Source organism: Mauremys reevesii, linkage group 13 (assembly GCF_016161935.1).
Source record: "Mauremys reevesii isolate NIE-2019 linkage group 13, ASM1616193v1, whole genome shotgun sequence".
In the NCBI taxonomy this organism is placed as follows: Eukaryota; Metazoa; Chordata; order Testudines; family Geoemydidae; genus Mauremys; species Mauremys reevesii.
The window spans coordinates 47,052,404-47,071,924 of NC_052635.1; the positions used below are offsets into that span (position 1 = coordinate 47,052,404).

The following is a 19,521-nucleotide window of genomic DNA, read 5'->3' on the forward strand; positions in this document are numbered from 1 at the left end:
TGGGGGGCTATCTGTAAGCAAGGACTGGCCTGTCTCCCAAGGTCTGTGAGAGTGAGGGATCGTCCTTCAGGATAGGTTGTAGATCCTTGATGATGTGCTGGAGAGGTTTTAGTTGGGGGCTGAAGGTGACGGCTAGTGGCGTTCTGTTACTTTCTTTGTTGGGTCTGTCCTGTAGTAGGTGACTTCTGGGTACTCTTCTGGCTCTGTCAATCTGTTTCTTCACTTCAACAAGTGGGTATTGGAGTTGTAAGAATGCTTGATAGAGATCTTGTAGGTGTTTGTCTCTGTCTGAGGGGCTGGAGCAAATGTGATTGTATTGTAGAACTTAGCTGTAGACAATGGATTGTGTGGTGTGGTCTGGATGGAAGCTGGAGGCATGTAGGTAAGTATAGCGGTCAGTAGGTTTCTGGTATAGGGTGGTGTTTATGTGACCATCACTTATTAGCACTGTAGTGTCCAGGAAGTGGATCTCTTGTATGGACTGGTCCAGGCTGAGGTTGATGGTGAGGTGGAAATTGTTGAAATCATGATGTAATTCCTCAAGGGCTTCTTTTCCAGGGGTTCAGATGATGAAGATGTCATCAGTGTAGCACAAGTAGAGTAGGGGTGTTATGAGACGAGAGCTGGGGAAGCATTGTTCTAAGTCAGCCATAAAAATGTTGGCATACTGTGGGGCCATGCGGGTACCCATAGCAGTGCCGCTGATTTGAAGGTATATGTTGTCCCCAAATGTGAAATAGTTGTGGGTGAGGACAAAGTCACAAAGTTCTGCCACCAGGTTAGCTGTGACATTATCGGGGATACTGTTCCTGATGGCTTGTAGTCCATCTCTGTGTGGAATGTTGGTGTAGAGGGCGTCTACATCCATAGTGGCCGGGATGGTGTTTTTAGGAAGATCACCAATGGATTGTAGCTTCCTCAGGAAGTCAGTGGTGTCTCTAAGATAGCTAGGAGTGCTGGTAGCCTAGGGCCTGAGGAGGGAGTCTACATAGGGTCTCATCTACACAAGATAGAGCCTAAAAGGGATTGGGCAAAGCATATTCTAAACTCTCCCTCCCAACGGCGCCAGTGCATTGATAACTCAACTATGTTGCTTTCCTCTCAAGAGGCAAGTGGAGCCTTCATTCTATTTCTTCGTGCTCTCCTCGGCTAGTTGGGGCAGCCCGAAAGGCTTTGAAGGATGTTGTCATTCCCTGGAGCCAGCAGCCGTAGGGAGAGAGGAAGTTGGCTCGTTTCAGCACTCTAGGTCCAGTATAGCATGGGGAGAGGGGCCAACTGTCAGGTAATCAGGATCCAAATCACTAAAGATTTATAGGTTTAAAACCAACACCTTGAATTCTACTTGACAACTCAGACATTAATGCACATTCTGAAGCCCCAGCAGGGCTGCAGTCTCCTTGCAATACATTCGCGAGATCACAGCCCATGAGGCCAGCACACGAGGTAATTAGTCATGAGTGAAGCAGATGACTCTTTGGGTTCAGTGACTGGTAGTTTGTGACAGACTGAATTTACCAAGTAGCCTTAACAACTTGAGCCTACCTAAACTCTCCTACTCAGAGCCATAGGAAACCTGTGACTCTCATTGCACCAGCAAAGCCCCAGCTAGAGTCACCATGTTTTATGATGAGTAAATCCCAGTTTCCCTTGGTTTTAGGATGGTAATGTTTTATTGGCTGGAAACAGAGCTGCTGTATCCATCATTGCTACAGATGAAGGACACGTGTCCTTGTGTGGGGGATAGAAAGGGCCGCTGCCCTGTGCCGCTGCCTTTACCAGGTTTGAATTTTAGGACTTCACTGATCAGAGAATATGTGTGAATGACCTCCTCATTCAGGGCTAGCGCCTATGGACTGGAAGACCCTGAGATAGACACCTACACAGACAGGCTTAGGCATCAGAAGAAGGATCCACAGGAAGCAGAAGGACTGATTTCAAGAAAGCCTAATTGCAGGGATGAATTAGGAAGAGGACATAGCATCCCAAATGCACCAAGCCCCTCCCACCCCTTCTGTGGCAGATAGGAAAGGGGGACACTATTTTATGGAGATATACCTATTGCATAGACAGGGCCGCCCAGAGGATTCAGGGGGCCTGGGGTCTTCAGCAGTGGGTCCTGGGGCGGAAGGACCCCCCGCCGCCAAAGACCCGGAGCAGAAGCAGCTCCGGGGCCCCCCCAAGCGAGTGAAGGACTTCACTCCAGGGGCCCCGAAAAACCTCTCATGAGGGCCCCTGCAGGGCCCAGGGCAAATTGCCCTACCCCCTCCCTGTGGGCAGCCCTGCTCATAGAGCTGGAAGGGACCCTGAAAGGTCATGGAGTCCAGCTCCCTGCCTTCACTAGCAGGACCAAGTACTGATTTCAGCCCACATCCCTAAGTAGCCCCCGCAAGGATTGAACTCACAACCCTGGGTTTAGCAGGACAATGCTCAAACCACTGAGCTAGCCCTCCCCACCAGTCTAGGAGCATCAGTGTATAACCTAAGGAGGATGCTTAATAACACAGCCAAGCTGCCAGCAACCCAGGAAGGAAGGAAATATTCACAAGGAAAACACACATTTCAGCCAATTTTCCAGTGGAGCCCTGGCTCCTGTCCAGCTGCATGGAAAGTTTGATTTCATTTACAAGGCATTTTTCCTGAAGAGTTTTCTGCTGAGTCCTGCAGCAGGTGGGATCCAAGGAAGAATTAGGGGTGAGAAGGATCCAATGAGGCAAAAGGGAAGATTCAGAGCGGTTAGCTTTCACTCTGAACCAGACAGCCCCAGAACAGGGAAGCCCAGCATAAAACAGGGACATTTGTTAACGATTATAGCTCCAGACTTAGTAATTTATTCAGATTCCTCTGCTGGCTGTATATCTATCTCCTTCTCTTTTATTGCCTTCTTCTGGAAGCCCGTCGTGGCAGTGAGGGTGGAGATGAGACGGGAGAAGCAGCTGCAAGGAAAGTTAAATACGCAACACTGCGTATTAGAAGCGTTGTGCACAAAGAAGCTAGCAACGCACACACTGCTCCTGGAGGCAGGCCAGGCATCCTTAGGGTCTGTTTCATTGGTACAACCAGTGTAGAAGGCCCTTGGGCCACATCTCCAGGCACAGGACTGGAGGCCTGTTCTACCCTGTCCCCAACCAGTAAGTGGCTGAGCCTTTCGTACCCTATGTTGGCCATGGACAGAGATTTTACTTTAGGGGTTGGACCAAGACTTCATCTGCAAAGCGTAAAAGTTCTTGGCACCACATCTTCAACAAGGAGGGGCTTGGTACCCTGACTCCACAACACAAACTACAACTGCAGTGACACTGCTCTGCTCCTACCCAGCATTCAGTGCTCCATAGAACAGCCTACACATACAGAAAAAAGAGGGACCCCTCCCCCCATATTGTACCCTTTTACACAAAGCTGCAGGGAAGCCAGGGAGTTCACCGGTGTCTGTCTATCAAGCACCTATTCATAGTGGTATCTAGTCCTGAAATACAGATTTAAGGACCACAGTCATAGCTTATAAAACTAGAAGGGACTATTGTGATCATCTGCTCTGACCTCCAAGATTACACAAGCCATAGGATTTCCCTGGCTTGTGTTTGACCTAGAGCGGATTGTTTAGAAAAACATCCAATCTGGATTTAAAAGTTTCCAGGGATGGAGAATCCACCACAACCCTTGGTAAGTTGTTACTTGCTCTAACTGTTGAGAATTTGTACCTTATTTCTAGTCTGAATTTGCCTAGCTACAGCTTCCAGGCTGCACATGGCCCTTGTTACATCTTTGTCTGCGAGATTTAAGCACCCTCTTATCAAGTTTTTGTTCCCCAGGTAGTGACTATTGAACTGTTGCTATACTCGCCCTGAAGGGAGCCAGACCCATACATGCTGGCTAGCACTCTGATGCTAAGGGATGATCTTGTAGATGCTGGGGCTCCATTTTGTCTGGTGGTGTTCCCAGTCCATTGTGAGTGAAGATGTCCTGGTGGAGAGGGCAGTCACTGTACTCCTGCCCAGGCAGCAAACTAGCATCAGAGACTTTTCAGTAACTGGAAAAACAACTGCTGCCCCACGCTAGAGCAGTTCAGACATTGCAGCTCTCTGAACACAACCAGACACATTAAATCGCTCAATGGTATCGCCCTCCGGATGCAGATTATAGAGAGAGGGGCTGCAAAGTCTTCTCTTCCACACAGGCCGCATCAAGTCCACGCATCTATCAGCTGGATTCTGCTGACCTCTGGCGGCTCTCGGGTTAAACAGCAGCTCACTCCAAGCAGCCAGCTCAGGTAAGAATTTTCTGGAGATGATTTATTGGTTCTATCATGGTTCCTCCAAGCTCTTCCTGGTGACCCAGGCAACCCTCTATCTTTCCCCCCTCTATTATTTCCCATTCACAGTATGAATCCTGAATCAACCCCACCATCATTCTGGATGAAGAGAGCTGGAAATGGCTCCCCCTCCACCCCTCCCTAAGCACCCACATGAATACTTCTGAATCAGCCAAACGGTTCACTGGAGAGTGATCTGAGGGGCACTCCCTCTTGCTGTGGCTACCTTTGCAGTGTTATTCTCTAGTGCCAACCCAGGAGTGAAAGACTACAGCACAAGTCCCAACACTGGATCCTCTGCATGGTAATGCACTACATTTCCACTAGCCTGGGGGTGGGCTCTGTTCCGACAGAAATCTCACGAAGACGTGGGGCCAAGTCTGTGGCAAGCCCTCCACACAGAAGTGTTTTTTTCACTGCCTGAATTGCTCAAGGTGACACATGTCTGGATCAAATATCCTTTCTCTGTCACAGGGTGTGTTCTCCATCTCTTTCAGCTTGAGTGATCGGAATGTGGGTCAATCTCCAGACACCAAAAGGAAAGAGAGATCTCTCATTTCTAATCTGGGGGTCTCTTATCTGGGAATTTGCTGCTGTTAGCAACTGCCTGGCAAATGCTACTTGGCTGGCAACTCGAGATCTGGTTGATTAGCTAATCAATAACACGCTGTTCCATTGCTATATCTGTAATACTTGAATACAGTTGAATATGTAGCAACAGTTGTGGCATTTAGAAAAAAGAGCTGACTTGTGTGCTCTAAAAGGCCAGGTTTATTTTGTGCCATGGGGGACGCAGAGCTATGCTGTGTGAAATGTCTAGTTATATAACAGCTTGTACTCACTTTGTCAAAGAAAATATTTATAACACCTCGGCTGTGATGGCCTTAGGCCTGTGCCAGCTGTGTGATCACAATTATTACCCATTATAATAACTGGGCTTACAAATTTATCCTAATTGTGAGCTCAACTGTAAGGTCATAAGATGTCACAATAACCTATAACAACAAAAGTTGATGGGAAAAAGTATGAAAGTGAGACAGACTGAATTAGTCCAAACAAAAAGACCTCCTGAAATAACTCATGGACTGTGCTAAGATCATGCTTGGTAAACAGAAATCAGTGAACCAAAATTGGTGGGTTGGAAACTAGGCCTAATTGGTGGACAAAATAATGAGATGGGCTATTCCAACCATCATTCCTTTGTGAATCCTTAAAGAAGGAGACTTTGGGGAGAAAAATTGGCTACTGGAGCAAACTGCAACATCATGGCTGCCATGCCCACCGTCTCCTGAGATGCCAGGCCTTCATCATCCTGATCCTGAGAGAAATCCTGACTAGACTGAGCAGAAAGAGGGACCCAAATGCTGAGAAATGCAAGTAATGCACATTGGAAAACATAATCATAACTATACTTATAAAACGATGGGTCTAAATTAGCTGCTACCAATCAAGAAAGAGATCTTGGAGTCACTGGATAATTCTCTGAAAACATCCACTCAATGTGCAGCAGCAGTAAAAAAAATTAACAATGTTGAGAATTATTAGGAAAGGAATAGATAATAAGACAGACAATATCATATTGCCTCTATATAAATCTATGATATGCCCACATCTTGAATACTGTGTGCAGATCTGGTCCCCCTATCTCAAAAAAGATATATTGGAATTGGAAAAGGTACAGAAAAGAGCAACAAAAATTAGGGGTATGAAACAGCTTCCATATGAAGAGAGATTAATAAGACTGGGACTGTTCAGCTTGGAAAATAAGCGACTGGGGGGGTATGATAGAGGTCTATAAAATCATGACTGGTGTGGAGAAAGTAAATAAGGAAGTGTTATTTATCCCTTCACAGAACACAAGAACTAGGGGTCACCAAATGAAATTAATAGGTTTAAAACGAACAAAAGGCAGTATTTCTTCACACAGCGCACCGTCAACCTGTGGAACCTGTTGCCAGAGGATGTTGTGAAGGCCAAGACTATAGCAGGGTTAAAAAAAGAATTAGATAAATTCATGGAGGATAGGTCCATCAATGGGTATTAGCCAAGATGGACAGGGATGGTGTCCCTAGACTCTGTTTGCCAGAAGCTGGGAATGGGCGACAGGGGATGAATCACTTGATGATTCCCTGGTCTGTTCATTCCCTCTGGGGCAATCTGGCACTGGTCACTGTTGGCAGACAGGATACTGGTCTAGATGGACCCTTGGTCCGACCCAGTGTGGCCATTCTTATGTTCAAAAGATATTGCCACCTCCACTGGCTCCAGCTGAATCCCAAACACCACCTGGGATAAAGTGGGAACAGATTTTAACACCATCTTTGATTCCATCTAAGAGACTGTCAGACAAAGGGGTTTTTCCTTCTAAACACTCTCTCCAGCTACAGGGAAAGGGAACAAAGGATGTTGGTAAAATGCAAGTCTTGTTTCATACTTTATATTTTAAATGCTTTAACTGTTGTGTTCTCCTTTTTTATCTTTAATAAAAGGTTAAAAGGATTTTTACTGGTGTGTTTGCCATGGCATTAAGCAGCCTGAGGTCTCTGTATATGAAAACCCGGACCTGGTTCATCACTGTTTACTGTTGGACAGTGACCAGATTATGTTAACACCTTCAGCCCATATATTCATCTAAACTAATACAAGAGACCTGCCTCGCAAGCCAACCCAGTAATCAAAGCACACAAGCCCTAATTGCCCATCCACAGTCAAGTCTATCTAGTACCCATGGAGGCCTGTTAAATGGAGTGTTGCACAGACCAATGTACGTGTTGCACTATCAGGGTGGGGGAGTGACTGTGAATGCAGCTCACGCTGGCTGGTGCACCATAATAGTGCACAGGTCTCTACTTCCACACAGGGCTTGCAAAACTATTAGATACCTATTAGTCAAGGGGATAAGCCAACTAGCCCAGGGGTAAGCACAAAAGACGGAGGAAGGGGCTCCACTGCTGAAGGCCGGGGTGAAACCATGTCCCCTGCTAGGAGTTCTGCCAAGCTCCTCTTGGTGCTGCTTAGGGGCTCTGTCAGCCTGGGGTTAGCAGGAGGCTGATTAGTTAGAAGCTGTTGGATGGGAGAAGGGGGCTCTGCTTCTTCCCTCCTGGCAAGAGCCTCTTTGTGGCCCTGTGGGAAGGGAGCCCCTACTCTACCCTGCTGGGGACACAGGTCACAGGCTCAAGGATAGGGGCCTGGGAATGGGGGCCCAGGCCAGGGATGGGGCTGGCCAGGGGAGAGAGGATGGGGCCTGGGCTTATGGGTGAGGCAGGCCCGGCCCAGGGGTTGGGTAGGGTTGTCAACCCTCCAGGATTGTCCTGGAGTCTCCAGGAATTAAAGATTATGTCTTGTGAGGAAACCTCCAGGAATACGTCCAACTAAAATTGGTGACTCTAGAGTGGGGGTTCCGGCTTGGGGGGAGGACATGGGCCTGGAGGTGGGGCTCAGGCTGGGGGCCAGGCCAGGAGGCGGGAGGCCGGGGTGGCGGGGCCAGGCCAGGCCGGGAGGAGGGAGGCCGGGCGGGGGGCCCGGCCTGGGGGGAGGATGGGGCCCAGGACGGGGAGGCGGGGGCTGGTCTAGGCCTAGGCGTGTCCCTTGCTCATCCCCGGTTGGTGCAGCCGCAGCAGCAGGTCCCTTGGTAACGGAGCCGGCTCGGTTGCTAGGCGCGGGGCCAGGCTGGCGCACGCGCGCTTCTCACTTCCGGCTCTTAAGGGAACGTGTCCCTGACGCGGCGGGGCTGCCGGGCCGGAAGTGCGGACCGCGCTGGGAGCAGGCAGCGATGGCGGAGCAGGCTACGGCTCCCTTGAGCGAAGCGCACAACGTGAGCGGGCCCGGGGAGGCCCCCGCCGCCGGCCCGGCGCGCCCGCCCGCCACCCCCGAGGGCATGGCCCTGGCCTACGGCAGCCTGGTGCTCATGGCGCTGCTGCCCATCTTCTTCGGGGCGCTGCGCTCCGTCACCTGTGCCAAGAGCAAGGTAACCTCCGCCCGCCCGGGCCGGGCCCCCACCCCCCGCTCCACCGGCCCCCTCGGGCCCCCCCTTTGCGTGTCTGCGGCATCCCGGGGACCTCCCACGCGGAGGGGCCGTGAGTCCGCGTATTGCTGCTCGGGGTGACCCCCAGAAGGGGTCTGGGACCCCCAGTGACGGGTCCGCCTTTTGCTCTGGTCCCCCACTGCTCCCCTAAGACACCGAGGCCTCCTGAGCGTCTTGCGCTGCTCAGAGATTCCCCTCTCATGCCATGGAGAGGAGAGTCCTGAGCATCCCCTTGGACTGAGCCTCCTCCGGGGACTGGGAGCCATGTGTGCACACATGGGGGCCACGGTGTTTTCATCCCCCCGGGTATTACTGCTCCCTTCCTGGCAAGAGATGCCCTCCAGCTACTGGTCCCTCATCGCTGTCTGTGACCCATAGGGTTCTGCTTTCATCCCCTAGTACTGCCTTCATTCTCCCCATCTGGAGAGAGGTAACCCATAGGGTACCTCTGCCTTCTTGGGTAGTGCCCCTACTGGCTCAGGAGAAGTTCATATATCCTTGGAAAGCTTCTAAGCACCATCACCCCTTTTTGAGTAATGCATCCACCAGAGAGCTGAGCCTGGGTTCTGTTTCTATTCCTGTGGCTTTCTCCTGCTTCTTCTCACTATCCTCCACGGAGATGCCTTCTCTGTCTGAGAGAATTGTGCTCCCAGCTTTAGCTTAAACAAGTGCCTTTCAGAGTGTCTACTTATACTTGGTCCTGCCTCATTGCAGGAGACTGCATTAGATTAACCTCCCAAGGTCTGTTCCAACCCTGCATTTCTGTGATTCTGCGCATTAGCCTGTCCCCTTCTTGGGGGCTGTCTAGTAATGGTAGCTCACCTTGGTTTTCCCACTTTTATCACATTTTCTTCTCTAATGCCTAGCTTTGGGAGTTTATTATAGCCACGTTGTTCAGTATGCGCTAGATGGAAATAAAGCTGCAGAGTTAACTACAGACCTTGTTGCAGAGAATGAGCAATTCTTTGGGTACTTAGATACTGTCTTGAGCTGGGGACTGCTGCGTAGCAGCCAGCTGTATGCTCTATATGAGTCGTCACTACTTTCATATGGTTGTTTTGCATAAGTGGTGGCAGTAGGGTGCATTCCTCTCAGGCAGGATTGCAAGTGTGTTGTGAAAGTTTCTGTGTCTTGATTAGCCAAACAGCTAATGCCAAGTGTAGAGTGCAGTCAGCTGTTTGGTAACCATCACTGAGTGACGCTGCTTTCGCATTCCGAGTAGACTGCTAGCCATTATGCTCTGCCATACGGTCTGGGTACCACAACAAGGCTGCTGATGTCATGGAGAGGATGCAGTGTAGGGGAACAAAAGATCATATCAGGAATTGAGGACCTACATTGAGAGAATCGGACTTTGTTGGGTCAAAACAAGAGACTTCAAGTTACCTAATAGATGCTTCCAAAATTATTTAAAGGCATTTACAAAATTGATACATCTTTCACACTAGTAAGGGGCTCAGTACAAGGGCGCATCCTAAGAATGTGATGAGTAAATCGGTGGCTGGACAGAACTGTCATTCAATGGCTAATAAACATATGGCATACACAGATGGGGAAGCTAAATGAAGCCAAGAATATGAATAATGTTGAAACAGTTCTGGTGCAAGAATAGCACAGAGGGGCTGCAGAGCCAGCAGTGTCCCACACTCCTCTGCTGGGCTGGGGGAGTAGGAAGAGAGAACTGGGGAGGGAGGTCAGCCTAGAAGGCCCACTGCTTTCTCCCCTAGAAAAAAAGTAGTAAACTCTGGCAATTCCTGCTGGGACAAAGGTGGGCAGGTATCCGTTTCTGAATCAGTTTGTGCTTTTAATAAAGGCTCGGCAGGGATGACAGGAAGCCAGCAAGCAACCTGCATCCACGTGAGCCCAGCGTTGATTAGTTCTGCTGGTGCTTCTGGACCTCTTCTCCCCAGTGTGTTGATACAGAGAGCAGATTAATCTACAGATGTGCTCTTCTTCCCTCTCTAGAATGCCTCAGATATGCCAGAGACTATTACCAGTCGGGACGCTGCTCGCTTTCCCATTGTCGCCAGTTGCACCCTCTTCGGACTCTACCTCTTCTTCAAAGTAAGTAAGCCACTTAGATCCTATGTTGTTGGGGGCCATAGAAATGTGTAAGCTCCCTTCTTTGCTTGTCGTTTGTTTTAACCTCTCTACCTTACTGCTTTCATCTTTAAATCACATCAAGACTGATCACAGCCTGCAGTGCAGACATCTCAAAGAGGAGTCTGAAAGGCTCTTTTTGGCTTGCTGTATTGATCTCTGGGTGCACAGTGTGTTGAAATTGCACAGGTTTTAGAGATCCTTGCGACATTGCTAGGCAGTGAGAGACATGAGGGATGGAGTCACAGCCTTTATTCTGAATTATCTGACTTTTATGGCAAGTCTGAGTCTGTGTACAAGTAATTGCTTATAAAATAAGGCCAAAGAGCCAATGGAAATTTTGAGTCGATTCTCAGACTACTAAGCACATGTGGCCTTCCCTGACACGCTGTGGTGCTGTCTCTGAAGTCTGAGATGTAGTAACTGATAACTGAGTGACCTGACCGAAAGCAGAGAAGAATGAAGGTATATGAACTGTAGCTTCTTCCAGCTTTGTTTCATGTTCCTTTCCAGCTGTAATCAGCCTTAGGCATTGATAAATGCAAGCTATCCAGCTAGCTGCGAAGGTAAAAGGTGACATTTTTACTTATAGACAATCTTCCACATGTTTCATAGGGGAAGCCTCAGAGAGTTACTATACCCACATCCATAGGCGGCGAGTTATATGGGCCCGTGGTGTCTGTGCTCCACCAATATTCAGGAAGGTGGGCCCAGCTCCACCAATGTTCGGGCTGATATTTTCAGAGCTGTCCCGTCCATAGGACGGACCAAGGCAACCGCCCCAGGCCCCACACTTCAAGGGGCCTGGGGGATTAGCAGGGGGGCTGGCACTGTCAGCAGCAAGTAACCCGGCCCCAGCCCACCCTCTGCTCTGCCTCTTCCTGCCCCTGCTCCACCCCACCCCCACTCCACCCCTTCCCCCAAGCCCTCGCCCCACCTCTTCCCAGGGTTGCCCCAGTCCATCCTATAGACTGGACGGCTCTGCTGGACCCATTCTGGGCACCACCAAAAATTATACAAACCTGGTGCCCATGCCCACATCTCAGGTTACATGAAAATGCCAGAACTGTAGCTAGAGGTCATGGCAGTAAGGGCTTTGGGCCTTGTATATGAGAATAGTGGCACTGATGTAACTAAATTGACTTAGGCTTCATCTATGTGAGAATGTTTGTACTAAAGTTACGAGGAGTCCTTGTGGCACTTTAGAAACTAACACATTTATTTGGGCATAAGCTTTCGTGGGCTAAAACCCACTTCATCAGATGCATGGAGTGGAACATACAGTAGGGAGTAGGATCAGTGCGACCCCCAACTTGGTAAGGTAACTCCCATCTTTTCATATGCTGTGTATTTATACCTCCTTACTTTATCTTCCACTCCATGCATCTGATGAAGTGGGTTTTAGCCCACAAAAGCTTATGCCCAAATAAATGTTAGTCTCTAAAGTGCCACAAGGACTCCTCGTTGTTTTTGCTAATACAACCTGTACTAAAGTTGACTTATGTAGTTAAACCCATACAAATCCCCTATGTAGCTGCGCTTAAGGTAGCAAATTACCAATTTAAACTGAAGCTTAAACTGGCTTAAGTTTGTCTACATGGGGGGATGTACAGGCCTAACTAGTTTACAATTTAAAATCAGCTTAGTTAAAGTGGTGCAGAGTTTCTTTTATTGAAGAGGCCTTAGTTAAGAATTCATTTCAACTGCCATTCTAATCCTTCATCACTTACAACTTTCTCATACTTCTCTGGGCTGTAATCTTCCATTCTTGGTCTTCAGTCCAGGGGGAATTTATTTTTAGACTACTTGAATGAAATTGGTTCAGGCATATCTGAATTATGTGAGCATTGGGGCAGGGGGAATACGTCTCTAAAAATACCATCTGGATAGGGTTCTTGCTCCTGGAATAGGGGAGACCAGAAGCCAGGATCCCTACTATTTATGGCATCCCCCCACCATGGTTACAAATACTGCCCATCAAATGTTCTGGTCAGTTCCTTCTTGCCTGTGGTCAGAGAAGGTGTTCCCCCTAAGAGACCCAATATCCTGCAGTGTCAGGATGCTAGCAGGACTCCTCAGGTACCTTTACCATCCCTTATCTTTTGGTCATGCCAGGTGTGGCTGTGAAGTGTCTCAAGGGAAAATGCTAAACGTGTGCAATGTGGACAAATTAATGTTGCTACATGAGCCTTCACTTGGACAGGTTTAAATTGTTACTGTGATGTTACTCTGCAATAAGCATTTGTATTTTAATTTCTCTCTATTTTAGGAGAGTACAAGAAAAGCTCAAAGGCTGCCTTAAGTGCTTCTTGGCACATTTAGCTAGGTTACGTGTGTGATTGAATGCAGGCTCTAAGGCTGCACATGCATTTCAGAGGGATAGGGGTTCTCATAATATCCTCAGATAAACTAGGGCGGAGCATGAGTTTAGGATGCCTTTGGAACTGAAGGGTAGGGGGAATGCTACCGTAATTCAGTTTTCATAGAAATGTAGGGCTGGAAGAGACCTCAAGAGGTTATCTTGTCCAGTCCCCCAGATTGAGGCAGGACTAGGTCAACCTCTGTCATTTTTTGTTTCAAGCTGTTGCATGCATTTAACAATTTCATGCTCCAATCACATGCTGAATTTTTCTCCAAAAAAGAATTGTTTGGAAAAAATGCGTGCCCTTTCCTGCAATTTTTTTTTTTAAACCATTCTGAATGGCTCACTGTTGCATGTGGTAGTATAGACTCTGGAGGTGGCCGCCTATCCCACATGGCCCTTATGTGATTGGGGGACTAGTCATTTATTTTAATTCCTTTTTTATTTTAATCCTGCTGGTATGAAATATAGTAAATATGTCGCGTTTTAGTCATTCTTAGTCACTTGTCACAATCATGACCAGAAAGCAGCGACAAGTAACTTGCTAGTTACATCACAGCTGTGTAACCTGTAAAGGGGTTCTTGCCTTTTCTGCCAGGTGGGAATGGCAATTGTAACCGAATCTCGTTCTTTTGCCTTCCAGATCTTCTCTCAAGAATATATCAACCTGTTGCTCTCCATGTATTTCTTTGTCTTGGGGATCCTAGCCCTGTCTCACACCATCAGGTAAAAACTGGGGGGGTACCTCAATATTGTATGGTAAAGTCTGTCCTGGTGACTAGGGAGTGTATAGGGAAGTGCCCTATGGCGTATGAGCACCTAGGAAAGAGGGCAGATTGGACTTGTTTATTCCCAGAGTGCTGTTACCTTGCAGCAGTAATAATATGACCTAGCTCTTACGTAGCGCTTTTCATCCGTAGAACTCTAAGCACATTACAAAGGAGGGCAGCAACATCATCTCTGACTTACAGACAGGGAAGCTGAGGCATAGAGAGGTGAAGTGACTTGCCCAAGGTCACATAGCAGACCTGTGGGGGAGCCAGGCGTAGAACCCAGCTCTCCCAAGCCCCAGGCTAGTGGACAAAGCACTGGGTTATGCTGCCTGCAAAAGCGTTTGGATTTATGCTGTTACTGCACCATAGGTGTGCGTGCCCAGCAAGGCACTGTCCCTCTCCTGAGGAGCTTACAGTGTAGGTTGTATTTAAGCAGGACAGAGAGAACGTTTTGCTTTGAACAGCGACCGAGAGAGATGGTTGTGAAATCCTCAGTGGGCTTTTATTGCCAGAGCTTGTGCCTCAGCAAAGCCAGTTGGGAAATGGGTTTACAACGCACAAACCTCAGTGAAAACTGCAGGCTAAATTCTCAACTGCGCTGGGACAAAATGTGATACAGTCCAGGAAGCAGGTGGAATTGGGCCACCGTCCTGCTCCATCCCCAATGCCTGTGGCTAGCCACAGCCAGCCTCGCCTCCCACTGCAAGTTAGAGCAGTCGGAGCTCATTGCACCAGCAAGGCTTACTAGAGTGTGGTGTACTCCAGCCTGCCCCTTCCTGCCCCATCCACCGGAGGGGCCAGCTCTGCACCAGTTGGGGACTCTGCCTTTCCAGGGGACACTGGTCGCCCACTGAAGGCAGCGTTTAAGGGCCCTTTGCACCTTAGAGTAGGGTAGGATCTGGCCTTGGATGTTGCAATCTCATCTGAGCTTTTCTAGAAAAGTAAAGTTATTGCGAGGAGAGAGGAATCAACTTCCTGTCTCCTCAGCTGTTTGGGGCCTTTTGGGGGTGGTGCGGGGAGGGGAAAGAGCCTGTAACCTAAAGGAAGGGATTTTAATCCCTACATGGACCCCTCTGACTTCTGATATTGGTTCCACTGGGCCCTGCAAACCCAGGAGGTTGTGGGCTTTTGGGACAGGGATAACTTTCCCCAGGCTTTTGGATTATGGTGTTTTGCCTTTCTCTCTAGATGTGCTGACACAAACACATTAGCTACTGCCTGAGACGGTATTGCTGGTGTCAGGCTTCGAATGGGGGTCTCTCTTCTGCAAGTCTCTGATCCAGGAGACTCATGGGATGCTGCAGGAAGATACACTAGAAACTGTTAGGTGGGCTGGGGCGTACAGAGGGCAATCCAGAGTGAGCCACAACCTCGCGGTGTTAGGAGGTGTGATGGATGGGAAATGAGAACCATCACTCCTGAGCACTAGCAGAATTGGGATTAGTCTTCTCTGCCTCCAGAGCTCCCATTTCTCTCTGGCTAATGCCAAGCCAACCCTGCCATGGGTGACTCTGAAAAGCATTGGAATGCAGCCAATTGCACCAAATTGGCATGCTTCCAAAATATACCCAGCAATGGTCCCCTGCAGGCCCCCCTACAAATTGGTTTGAATACTGCCTATAACCTTACAAGACTGTCTCTTGCCGGTTAGAGCCTGGTGACAGTCACAGCCCTGGCTGTGCCACTATCTCAGGAACGTTCAGCAAGTCACTTCGTTGTTCTGTACTTGAGTTTCCCCATCTGTACAGTGGGGATAGGGCAGAGGTGTTGGGACTTAATTTTTGTAATGGGATTTGCAGTCATCTTGGAGGTGCTAGGGAAGTGCATTGAATTCACAGGTGCTGCTGCAGGATTGACCTTCTCTCCATCTCTATTTCAGCCCCATCATGAACAAATTCTTCCCAGCTAACTTCCCCAGCAAACAGTACCAGCTTCTCTTCACACAGGGCTCAGGGGAAAACAAGGAAGGTATGTCTATTTTGCCTGCTTTCTCTTGGGACTTTATTGTTCTACCTTCTTGTTTCCTGCTTCATGTGCTCTTACTCTCCCTCAGCTTGTCAACTTTCAGCCCTTCATTGAATCAAAATATTTTGGACTCTCTGCCTCTCGTTCCCCACTCCATGCTGCTAGGGCCTGTTTGGATGTACCCAGTGCTCTTTAGATACTGTGCATTTGCTGTTGGACCTCTGCTTTGGTGTCTCCCTGTCGGCTGCCTTCTGGTCGGATGGAAGATCCCAGTATCAGGGCGCTGCAGAAATGAAACTGATAAAGAGAATTCATTGTTAATATTTTTATCTAAGGCTTTTAAGTAATCTAGTGCTGTCTACGGTGCTCCTGATCTCCACGCATTGACGGTCTATGCACAAGTAGAATGTTTCACCTAGCAGAAAAAGTACTTACCGCTAGTTAACTGTGTGAATGTGAAAGGCAAAAAGGCATCCACCTCCTGAGACAGCTGTGTGTATACAATCCCAGCAAACCTGAGTTCTGTGTCCTTCCTGACAGCAAGACAATCTGCCGAGGAAGAGTGGCCTGGTTGAAAGGAAAGGTCTGGATTTTCCAAGTTCAGTTCTGAATGCACACCTAACTTGAATGTGGTTACTGTAGAACTGGTCACTTGCACGTGCAGTGTCACTCCGACATTTGTTTGGGAAAGTTGCCACGGTGGTCCTGTGTTGCTCACTTGCTATATATATGTATATACACTAGTCACTGCTCTGCCTGTGTGAGTGGGAGGAGGAGTTGTGCGGGCTAGATGGAATCATGCTGTTATCTTTGTTACAGAAATAGTGAATTATGAGTTTGATTCCAAGGACCTTGTGTGCTTGGCCATGAGCAGCGTCGTTGGAGTCTGGTACCTGCTGAGGAAGGTAAGAAAGGGAACAAAGCAGCAGTGGGATATTCAAACTAGGAAGGGGGAGGAACAGCCCCTAGATCAAACTTGGGAGTCTCTTGGTAATTTGCTTGCAAGGAATAGTCAGTTTGTGCCGCTGGCTGTGCTGAACTAGATCCATCTTCCTGTTGTGTTTGGCCCTTAGCACTGGATTGCAAACAATCTCTTTGGACTGGCGTTCTCTCTCAACGGCGTGGAGCTCCTGCATTTGAACAACGTCAGCACTGGGTGCATCCTGCTTGGGGGCCTCTTCATCTACGATGTGTTCTGGGTAAGCAGGCGCAGCTCGTGGGTGTTGGAGGAGGAGCAATGTCACACCACCCCTGTTCTGTGGGTTGTCTGGCAGAGTTAGCCGTATATGATGTCATGCTAAGTTTGGGAAAGGAGGGAATCTTGGAAACCATGACTACAATCAGGTGTACGCTTTCTCCTCTGCCCAGAAGCAAGGGGGGTGGGAGGAAGGGGAAATGACAGAGTCTTTGGCCAAAACTTGGCCCAGCAAATATTCTTCCAATTTATTCACTTAATTCCATAGGGTGGCTCCCGGAGCATGCATCTCTCCAGCGAGAGAAACCTGCTGCATTGCATAATGCAGCTGGCACCAGCACTGCTATCTGTTTGCTCTAGAATATCTGGTTTTCTCAGCTGATTGTCACGCTGTTCCTACAAGCAGTCTCCAGCCAGACTTCCTGGCTCTGTACAAAGGACTTGTCCTTGCTGCTTGATTTCATGTGTCTCTTCAGCGTTAAACAGTCACGTTGTAGTTCAGTGAGAGTCATTCACAATTTGGGATTCAAGGTATTGATTTTACAATAAGGAGAAGATAACTTACTGAACGTGCTACAGGTCCCTCTTGTAATGTTGGTGTGAAGTTTTGCTAGAATGTTTGTTAAAGATTTTCCTTAGTCCTGGTGGCTGCTTCAAGGCCCAGTCTGCTGGAAAGTCCCTCTGGATACTGTCCTCTCTTTGGCCCTAGCTAGAGCTTTCTGACCTCACTCCTTGATTATAATAGACATTCTAACAGTGATTGCACCATTCTGTCATACTCTTGTCTCTCTGTAGGCTAACTCTTGGATCTCACTGGCCAGGAACTAGTTGGCCTCTGATTTATAGATCTACAGTCGGCTTAATCTAAACTAGATGCCATGAAATGACCAGGAATTGAAGAGTCCTGACAAACACATGTTCAATCAGTCCAACAAAAAGATGTCAATATTTAAAATGGAGATATTCCTCCAGATAATACAATAAAAATAGCTGGCCACAGAGCAAAATACAGTTGTCAGAAGCAATTGTTACACTTCCTATTGAATTCAGTCCTGTTTTAAACTTCCAGACACAAACTGTGCATTGTCTGCTAACTGAGGCCAAGTCAGCAGTTTGTACTTTTGCTGAAATGGCTTCATGTGAATTTAGGCCAATGGCAGGCACCATCAATTTGTTCGACTTAATGTATCCTCTCTACACATGCACATCATACATCATTTGGAACCTTATGATGTCTGCTTTAGGATGAGGTATGACCCTCATCCTAAAGGTGCCATTACCATAGAAACAGGGATAAACTGACACCATCATACGTTAGTGACCACTTTCAATATTTGCATTCACTTCTGTTAGTTCAATGTCTCTCTGTATTGTTGTTTTGATGCTTTGAGGTCATAATCTATTATTAGATTTTGTTTTACCCTTTAAACTCATATAGTTATGCAGCAGCCCGTATTGGTACAGGCACAAATAAGGTCTTGTAGAAGCTCAGATGCAAACTGGCCCTTGAAGAATACAGGAAGTAATTCATCATCCACATTTTTCCATCCATGTTGTAATGGTGATTCACTGTCTGGTTTACCTGTCTGCAAGGACATCCAAATCTTTGTTTGCTAAGATGCTCTTTTGACATGCACTTCAAAACTCTCCTCACATGGTGGGCGTTTGACCAGCGACTTGTCCTTTTTGAAGGCTAGATTCAGGCACAAGCAATTCAGATGTGTGGGTCTTCTTTTCTTTCTCACTTCAGACAGCACTGATACCAACCTCCTTGCTGCAGACATTACGGCTTGTCTGTTCTCCCTCCCAGAAGCAGTAAGCTGTCTTTGTTTTAACAACATTTAAGCACAGATTTTTTTTCCCCAACACCAAATAGAAATGACAGTCACATCCTGTTAATGCAGGTACAGCAGGAGGTATGTTGCAGAAGTCAGGAATGAGTGCATCCCAAATTGCATGCACAAGTATGAAGTGCAACACTTGTCAGTTGTGCTGGTAATGGAGTGTTTCAATCCACATGTTTCTCTCTCTCTGTTCCATTTTCGGAAAGTAGTGAAGAGCAAGTGCTACTGGAAAAATCTCCAGCCAGGAGGGGTGTTTGTGCTGAGTGTTTTCATGCACCCTCAGGTATATTTTGAACCATCTAGTCAGAGGAATATTACAAGTGACTGCTTGCTGGATGCCACATTTAGGCCTTGTCTATACTACAAAGTTTTGTCTGCAAAAGCTGCCTTTTGCTGACAAAACAGGGGAGTGATACACACTACAAAGCTGCTTTTGCTGGCAAACCTCTGCTATTTTGCCGACCATATAAAACCACCTCAACAAGAGGTATAAAGCTTTTTGCGGCAAAGTTAAAGCAACAAAGTGTCAATTTAGACACTGCTGTTTGTTTTCTGGCTTTCTTTCCCACAATGCCCCTCAGACAGCTCTGCTCACTCCTTGCTGCAGACATTACGGCTTGTCTGTTCTCCCTCCCAGGAAGTATCTGACAGCCCAGTGTGCTGCTCTGTTTGGGGAACAACATTTAATGCACAGATTTTTTTCCCCTGCACTAGAAATGACAGCGGCAGGCATCCTGCTTAATGCAGGGGACTGCTGTGCAGCTTTGCCATTTCTCAGCACGGAGAGCTACAGAGCTGCTCAAGATGGCTCCTGGCAGCTGAGGAGGCTGTGGGAGAGCTCAGGGAGTCACAGAGCCATAGGCAGGCAGGCAGTGTGGGCTGTCGGGAGAGCTGCTGTGCAGACTCCAAGCAGTGCCAGGGGATGATGGGGGCGGGGGGGTGTCCCTCT

At 48.0% G+C, this 19,521-nt stretch overlaps 1 protein-coding gene across 4 annotated transcripts in view; it reads left to right on the forward strand.

Annotated features, from left to right (window-relative positions):
• Nucleotides 1-5,333: 5,333 nt before the first annotated feature.
• Nucleotides 5,334-19,521, forward strand: part of HM13 (histocompatibility minor 13) — a 31,288-nt gene continuing 17,100 nt past the window's right edge. Inside the window, exons 1-6 of one of the 4 annotated variants that reach the window (XM_039498196.1) lie at nt 5,334-5,686; nt 10,299-10,397; nt 13,439-13,521; nt 15,448-15,536; nt 16,353-16,438; nt 16,607-16,732. In XM_039498196.1, the coding sequence (XP_039354130.1) occupies nt 5,681-5,686; nt 10,299-10,397; nt 13,439-13,521; nt 15,448-15,536; nt 16,353-16,438; nt 16,607-16,732 (489 nt within the window). In that variant the 5' untranslated portion in view covers nt 5,334-5,680. Of the gene's footprint in view, nt 5,687-8,020; nt 8,277-10,298; nt 10,398-13,438; nt 13,522-15,447; nt 15,537-16,352; nt 16,439-16,606; nt 16,733-19,521 lie in introns of those variants that run through there. The other 3 variants (XM_039498195.1, XM_039498193.1, XM_039498194.1) reach the window with 3 other exon arrangements.